This window comes from Mytilus trossulus, chromosome 2 (assembly GCF_036588685.1).
Source record: "Mytilus trossulus isolate FHL-02 chromosome 2, PNRI_Mtr1.1.1.hap1, whole genome shotgun sequence".
NCBI lineage: Eukaryota > Metazoa > Mollusca > Bivalvia > Mytilida > Mytilidae > Mytilus > Mytilus trossulus.
Window position 1 is genome coordinate 81,797,058 of NC_086374.1, and position 9,046 is coordinate 81,806,103.

Below are 9,046 nucleotides of genomic sequence, written 5' to 3' on the forward strand. Positions count from 1 at the left end.
TACACCGATATGTTAACCTCTGTCATCAACAGCAACAAAAAATCGAAATAAAGGCTAGTTTCTTTAACAGTGAAAATATCTTTAGTACTCATTATACATAATGTATCAACAGGAACTCGACCGTACGAGTATTTCCGTGACGAAGAGGATATGATGCTTCATCTATTGTCCATCTTCAAACATTTGGTTCTGTTCTTTGGATTGCAATTATAAGATCAGGGTAGCTACACACAGCAGTTGGTTGAATACTTGGACTCAAGTAAAAAAACAAATTTTACAATATTCATTCTTTGCAAAGTAATCATATACAGTCTTAAGATGAATCTACTATTTTGTACCTCAGGTATAAGAGTATTTTATCTTTGCTACTTGTAAGATCTATCGGATATCAGGGATCTCCATGAAAGCATGAGTAACACGACGGGTGCTTCATGCGGAGCATGATCTACTTACCCCTCCGGAGCACATGAGATCACCCCCAGTTTTTGGTTGGGTTCGTGTTGCTTAGTCTTTACTTTACTGTGTTGTGTTTGTGTACTATCATGTGTCTGTTTGTATTTTTCTTATTTAACCATATGGCATAGTCAGTTTATTTTCTATTTATGAGTTTGACTGTTCGGTTGGTATCTTTCGCCCCTCTTTTAAAAAAAAACAGCAGAGGAGGCTTTCTACAGGACAGAACTCTACGTGTAGTTACCACAAATGATTAAACATAAATATTAATAATTATAAAACTTAAGAAATGTGAAAACTTTCTTATTAAGACATATATCCATCAGAGACAGTATTACGTAGTTATAACCAACCGTATGGCCTTCAACACTGAACAGTAGCAATATTTGTATTCATATATTTATTTTTTAGGTGTGTGGCAGTACGAGGTTTGAGTATTACGATTATGACAACAAACATCGTTGTTACTTAAACCACATCCGAAATCCCCAAAACACTGAATCATACTGACACTGCTGTCATCTGCTGTTGGACAAGTACCACCCTTGGACGAAGCTCCCCATGCTGGAAATATAAAACAACGACTTGTTAAGCACAGGACTTTATAAAGAGTAAATTTGTTTATTGAAGGGAAGGGTTGTTCGCAACAAACGCATAGTAGGACTTTATAAAATAAAATCACAAGAAAAAGGTTTCTTTATCAGAGTCTTTGTCGTATTTAAATGTTCCCTTATGCAAACGAACAAAAAATGAAGTATTTGAATTTATTTAATATGATTGACACTTACTTTGAGCACATCTGGTTAAAGGGGGACATGGTGCGGTTATACACTGCACATTCATGATTTCACAAACTTGTTCAAATCCACAGCTTCTATCCTGAAGAAATAATAACAATAAAAATATGATCTATATGGTTACAAAAGAAAGCACAGAGAAATGCGTAGATGAGTAATATGATAGTACATTACCACATATGAAGAACAGAAAAACAACGGAAATGTCCTATTTAAGACAGCATAGGACTCCACAAACAGTATCTTAAAACTCATTCAATTACACATGGAACGAGAGCCACACATTTTTTGTTTTTAAATTATTTTCACAATACTTGCTCAAATAATTATCCTAATATGATCCTAAAAGGCTATTGATAAATGTGCTATGTGTAAATTGTACCACAAATACAGATTATCATAAACGATAAGGAATAACATTACAAAAGAAACATCATAACTAAATACATGAATGTTGGATATTTATATACCGAGACTCGTCTTATTGCTATGCAACTTCACACTCGGCTAACCAGGCATATTCGGGAATAAGTCACGTTTTTTTACTTTGGAAACATACGACGTGGATAGTAAACCACAATCTAAGGCTACGTAAAAATGTCATAAGTTAGTTAGAGATAAAGACACATTCTATAGATCACCCAATTTGTGATGGTGTCCATAAAATTTACGGAATGTAACTTGTAATCGTTCCATCTCATAACTCTGTGGACGCAGTTTCTGCGTAAGGATAACACTCCTGTTTTTCGAAGTCCGTGAAGTGTGAACATGCACGACATACCCGAGCATAACGTATTAACTAAGATATGTAAACAGCATACGACGGTGCAGAGAGTATATTACTGATGAGAAATGTAAATTTGTCATAGATTTTAAGCTTTAGATTTAAGATTCTAGATTGGTATGTGAACTAGTTCTTTAACCACGTTAGTTTAAAGTAATATAAAACAATAGCGGACTCTAGAGAAAATTTAAAACAAAAACGTAAGTCCCTTCAATCGTGGATTAAATAAGTTGTTTTTAGCTAGTTAAACCTCTCACGTATATGACAGTGGCATACCATTACAATATATTGACAATTATGTGTTATCAAAACAAAAAGACAACATAGAGAAGGATGTCAAAAAATTAGAGTGCAGCGGTCAACATTTTGTCATAATCGCAATCACTATAAAACCAAACAAATTTGTGAACACAGGAAAACAAAACTTGCATGAATACACTCGTGGACAAATCACGTTATCAAAAGCGAAAGACAATAATAAAAAATAGCTATAATACAATAACATAATGGCGGGATGTATAAATAACTAATTTAATTGTTCGTAAGTTTACAAATTCTAAATAGACTTCTTATGAACATACCTTGCACATGGTCTGTTTTAGATTCTCGATGTATGGATTCCTATAGTTGCTACAGTTTACACCAGCGAATAAAAGGAATAAAACTGCTGAAATCTGAAACGAAAAGTTCCACATTTTGTTTATGTCAAGATACTACATAGCAGTGGCAAGTTGTTGTGACAAGTAGTTGTACTTTTATCGTCGTAGGAACAAAATGTTCAGAAAAAAATGTAATTTATGAGACTGAACATGAATAGGAACCAACACCAGATGACAATCATATTTATCTATAGAAATAAATAAAAGGAAATGATTAAAGGAAACAAAAACAGAAATTACACTCATACCACATCTATTTATATCTAACAACAGGCTAATAACAGAAGCAACACGACGGGTGCCACATGTGGAGCAGGATATGTGCTTACTCCTCCGAAACACCTGAGACCAGCCTCAGGTTTTGGTGAGGTTCGTGTTGCTCGGTCTTTAGTTATCTATGTTGTTTGTTGTGTACTGTCATTTGTGTGTTTGTCTTCTTCATTTTAAGCCATGGCGTAGTCAGTTTATTTTCGATTTATGAGTTAGACTGTTCCTCTAGTATCGTTCGCCCCTCTTTTATGTAGTAAAAAAAAACAGTAAAATTTATGTAAAAGAAGTTGATGAACAAGCAAATACAACAAAGTAATCATTATAATTTCATTTGTTTGAACAAAGAAAATTACAATGAAATAATTTCTCCTATATGCTCTCATTATTTGTATTTATCGCACCGCGGGTAAATTATCACGCTGTGATTGGTTTAACGCCGTCACTTGGTGACCCCATATGAGACCGAAAGGGGTTAATAAATTTCATATAGGGGGTTCATGACGCGTTAATTGTGAAGTCATCAATAAATGTTATTGTGTTTCATTGTTTATTTTTTAACAAACACGCAGCACAAAAAGTCCAGCGTGCGATAAATTCGTTATTCGTCCGGCCTCATCCCCTATGGATTGTATTAACCCCCTATGGATCCGTACGGGGTCAGTAGCGAACCATATAAATTATAGTATTATAGATCTTTTCAGAGTTTCCCGCTTTTTGACATTGTTTCGCGGGAATTTTCACCATATTTCTTCTTTCAGCAAGATAACGTTTCACTGTTCGATTATTAATATAAGTTTATTCCTGTGATCTGAACAACCATCTGAGGATAGAGGAGAATAGCGTATAGAACCTGGTGATGATGTTATTTGCGAGATATCATATAGACAATCGAGGCGCTCAACTGTATCTGTTACATCCGAAGTTTAAAAAAAGATCAATAATGCAAATGGAAATATGAAAGTAACAACATTCGATTTTAATTGAATTCGGAATTATGAAGGATAAAGTCAGGTTGTTTGGGCTATTGACATTTCTAAAACGGATCTCGATGGAGAAAATGTAAATGAAATTGTTGACAAGTTCTGAATTTTTATTTAGCTAATTAAAATTGCCGATAGTGATGCAACCCATTGCGTAACCGGAAAAAAAATGAGGTCAATCCCGTGCCAATTTATTTGGAATATTAAAATAAAATCATCAAGGCTGAATTCATGGCGCGTCGTAAGCGCAAGTTCAATCAAACAAAAAAGATACAAAAAAAACCTAGACGGTTGCTTAAATTATTTTACTTGACTGGGCAGAGTTTACCCTATTCGCTCATTATAGACCAGTCCATTTATAGATAAGTATTCTGGGAAAAAAACTCATCAATGAAAGGTCCAATTAGTTTTAGTCATTGATCCTGTTAAAATATGTAAACACTATATGTGCATTCGCAAAATAAATCAATGATACACAGTCGTTTATTTTTTCTTGTGAAGCGTGGTTTAAAAAACATATAAAAATTGTCACACTATAGAATTGATGAATATAAAAATAAAATTATGACGACAGCAGTTGCAAATATGCTTATGTCATTATTCTTTAACGTTTTCAAATACTTTTATCTTCATTTCCAGAGGCGGATTTTGGGGAACGTCCTCCCAACCTTTTGAGTTGTGAGAAAAAGCATTTGGTTGGCTTTTTTGGGGAATCACTCAAACATGACTGGCGCCGCCCCTATTATGCAGTTAATATCTCTTTATGAACATTTCTGGATCTGCCACTGCTTATATTCCGAAGGCTTTTATGGGGGCCACGGGAATAAGTTGCAGTGAAAAAAGTTTGAGACCGAATAAGACAATAGCCGATACTTAATATACTCTGGTTTAGCAAAAAATAAACGATATAAATCTTAAACTATTTTTTTGGGTCTAATATTGTATACTCTTATTTTGTATATACTGTTTTGTGATACTGATAGGTGATTAAAAATCATTATAATTGTACCGACAATCATCCTTATCACACACATCTTCAAATCGACTGTCTTTATGCAAATTAAAAAACGTAGTTCCGCGCGATCAGTTAAAAACATATTGGTAATACATCTTTCATTTTCATAGTTCTGAAAACAATATATCCGATTTAAATGTAACTCATGATTACGACCAAGTTCATTCCAATATATATAAACAGCCAATAAAAGCACTATGATATCATAAATATATGCATGGATATTTGTTTATCTTTATTTTAAATTCTATTTCACTAGGCTATAACATACCCTTTTATACGACACGTCAGTCAGTTTGTTTACTTATCACATATTTGTTATGAATACCTTAGGTTTTGCATATGCAATAACCTCAAAATTGTCCGGGGCAAAAAAGAGTATATTGATATTGTACCCGGATTCCAAATGAAGTGACGTCATTGTGTCTTTAACGACAACGGCGAACAATGACGGTGTTGTAATTGAACTTTTTTTCTCCTCTCTGCAAAACTTAAATATGTGATAAATAGATTATAACATGTCTTTTCCATATATAGGCCGATATGAGAGTCTCGCGGTGATACTAGGGCAAATATGGAAAAGGCATGTTCTAATCTATACATATAAGTAGTTCATCAATGCAAAAACAACGAATTCGTTGTTGAAGCAATCGACAATCTTTTGACTTATTTAAGAACGTTATGATAAATCTTTCATAGTAAAAACACTTACTGTATCTTTTCAAAGCACCATCAAGAAAAAGCTTATTTTAGATCGTCGATGTGTTATCCATCGTTTATGGAAGACTTGTTTTAATTTGAAGACATTAGTAGTATGTATTTAATAAGAAGCAATTGCTTACTGTTTCAAGTATGATATACATTCAGTGTTTTATGATATTTACATTTATGACCCAAACATCACATTATTTTTGTATACATCCCCGCTTTTAACTTCTTAATTAATGGTGAAGTAAATATAGCAAACACATTTGGCGCAAAAAACTCAAAACAAAAGGCAAATTAAAAGCAAATTAATATATCTCTAATTTCCATGTAATACAAAGGTACTTAGGTTTGCCTTTATGTTTCTTTACAAGTAATTCAATTGAAACAAGTTTCGTACCCAATGTAGAACAAAAAATGTGGTAGCCTGTTAGATAATTGAGATGTAGAGGATTCAATATTGAAAACATAAAGACATTGATGAGTATACCATCTGGTAATTTTTCAAATTCATCTCAAACCTTTCTAGATATTGAAAATTATTCAGTACATTGTATGTTCTGTCTTTAAGTCATAGGCAAACTTGCTTATTCTTATAGGATTAAGTATCTTAATATGGATGCATTTGCAATCTATCATGGGACATCTACATCAAATTATCAGAGCAAAGTATCGGCTCATTACCTCTCAATTTTAAAAGATTTCCTCTTGATTTGTCGTGTAATACCATTGTTTATACCGATGTTAGTAACACAGTGTTCATTGTTGAGAACCAAAAAAAACACATTGCAAATGGTATGTATGTTCCTTTTGTCGTAACTACAAAACCCTTCCCTTTCAACGGATGTTACCAAATTAGACTTTTAACCGGATTTGTAATAACATAATCAACACGACGGGTGCCACATGTGGAGCATGATCTGCTTATCCATCCGGAGCACCTGATATTATCCCCAGGTTTTGGGGGTTCGTGTTGCTTAGTCTTTAGTTTTCTATATTGTGTCTTCTGTACTATTATTTGTCTGTTTGTCTTTTTATCTTTAGCCATGGCGTTGTCAGTTTATTTTTGATTTATGAGTTTGACTATCCCTCTGATATCTTTCGTCTCTCTTTTAGTACTAATCTAAAGCGTAAACATAATTTGGCATGGAAGCAATTACCAGCGAATAGAAATATACTCTAATTGTTACTAGATTTTGTCTATGACAATCAAAATAAAATGATTTACACACAATTACAATTGCTTTAGTTTTACAACGAAACTCAGTAACAAGGACCATTTACAAGACATTTCAGATGAATTTTATCAAACTGTTTCAGCTTTACTATTTGTTCAGGGCCCAGAGACAGAGAATGAAAACGTAGAGTTTATTAGCCGTATTATTGATTCTGATGATTGGTGTATTAGTGACTTAATATTTTCGTTACTTAAATAACGATGGGAAAGTAATGATGATAATTGTTTTCCAAGTAACAAGATACTTTAATGTCATTTCTATCGGAATTTGTGCATTCACTGTCGACTGGTCCTGTGAAATCAGTTGGCATGCGGTTATCCACTTTCACGAAGTTTCATTTCATTTTATATTCAGTTTAAACATAGACGAACACTGTCCATTCAATTGTATTTAGTCGTTGCCACCAGATGGAATTGCATAATACAGATACCAAAAAAGACAGTTTTTAAAATATACACATTGAAAAAAAGTATTGCAACACAAAATTGAAATTGAAATTAAAAAAAATCTTTTTATTTTTTTGTGATATAATTTGGTAAAATAGAACAACTTAAACATTATTTAAGTATCACCTGAGTTTAATCAATAAATATCGACTCGGTAAGTTTTTATCTGCACATGCAGTTACTGTACCCGTAAACAGCAAAACAGATGTTTTCATCCTCATTGTTTTCAACACTTTAAATAACCAAGTTTTTAAAGTTATGTGATTGACACCTTGTAACTCTAAACTGCAGCAAGTTGACAGCTTATCAGCATGAGAGAAGCAGGGATGTCGCTGTAGCAACTGCACGTATTGTTGGTCATCATCATTACACTATAATTCGTTTTGAGAATAAAAAATGGCACTAAACGATGTTAAAGACCTTTCAAGATAAAGAAGACCCTTATACCATTTGCTAGGTAAAATCAAGCATAATAAAGGTTGGTCAGAAGGAAACCCATTGCATACAATACAATCCCGACAAGAGAGTGGTGGGCATATAGGAGCCTTTTAACAAGAACTGTTCGAGATCGACTCATCGCTACTGGTTATCGTGCGATAAGACCATTTCAGAGACCTTTGCTTTCGTACAGACACATAGTTTTCCGTATCCAATGTAGTGCAGATCTCGCTAAAGTTGAAAATTATCATCGTGGAGGAAGATTCATTGTTCCAATGGAATTCGGGTCATCTTCCTTGGACGGATCGTAGCCCAGATTCGAACCATATCGAGCATATATGGGACACTTTTGGGCGGAAAGTGCGCGAAAGGACACCCCAGTTCAAACACATCATGAAGTAAACAATGCCCTTCATCAGAAATGGTTGCTGCTACCTTAACAACAAATTAGTCGATTTTTGGCAGGAATCAGAAGACGTTAAGATGCGGTTATCCGTTTGAATGGACGCTGCGCACAAAGTACTAATTCTTTGGCGTATAACGATCAACCATTATGTGAACAGTCATCTGAAGATAAATTTTGAAATATCTGACATTGTAAAGTTCGACTACAGTAAAAGTTGTAAAATACTTTTTTTTGTACAAAAAACACTTCATTTTGTTATTAATATTGTGGTTATATAAATCACTTTTTTTTCAAACATTTTTTGTTCGTTTCAATGCCAATGTTATCATAAACTATGTTTCAATAATATTATACAAATATCTTATTATATATCATCTAAAAAGAAAGGCTGATTTTTAAGTTTTGAAAAATCAAGGTGTTGCAATACTTTTTTCCATGTGTATAGTAGCAGTATCAGTAAAAATACATACAAATAAAATTGTCAAAATAAACCTACCAGTAATTTCATTTCTATTCCTTGTGCACATCAGATGAAAAATGACCTTTACAAAGTTTTAGTTTATATTCATACTAAGTGACAGCTTGGGAGAAAAAAGATAAAAATGCAAGTCAGAAATTAATCAAGCGAACATAAATCCATTATGTAACTTTTTACCTGGTTTGCATGTAAAAATATAATGTAAAATTTAAAGAAAATGTTTTTCAATCCGTCTATCAACATGAAAAATATGTTTACTTTGAGAGATTGCCTCCAGCTAAAATTGTCGGGTTGTAAAAAAAAACAAGATAATTAAAATAGTACAGACTTCGAATGCAGAATTGCTCTTGCTTTGTTGAACATCACGGGTGGCCTTG

At 33.3% G+C, this 9,046-nt stretch overlaps 1 protein-coding gene across 1 annotated transcript; it reads right to left on the reverse strand.

Annotated features, from left to right (window-relative positions):
- Positions 1-834: 834 nt before the first annotated feature.
- LOC134705448 (uncharacterized) lies at positions 835-8,792 on the reverse strand. Its single transcript, XM_063564175.1, has 4 exons — positions 8,688-8,792; positions 2,616-2,708; positions 1,242-1,332; positions 835-1,017 (listed from the first exon to the last, which is right to left on the reverse strand). The coding sequence occupies exons 1-4, from the start codon at positions 8,697-8,699 to the stop codon at positions 854-856; spliced, it is 360 nt and encodes a 119-aa protein (XP_063420245.1). The 5' UTR covers positions 8,700-8,792; the 3' UTR covers positions 835-853.
- Positions 8,793-9,046: the final 254 nt, after the last annotated feature.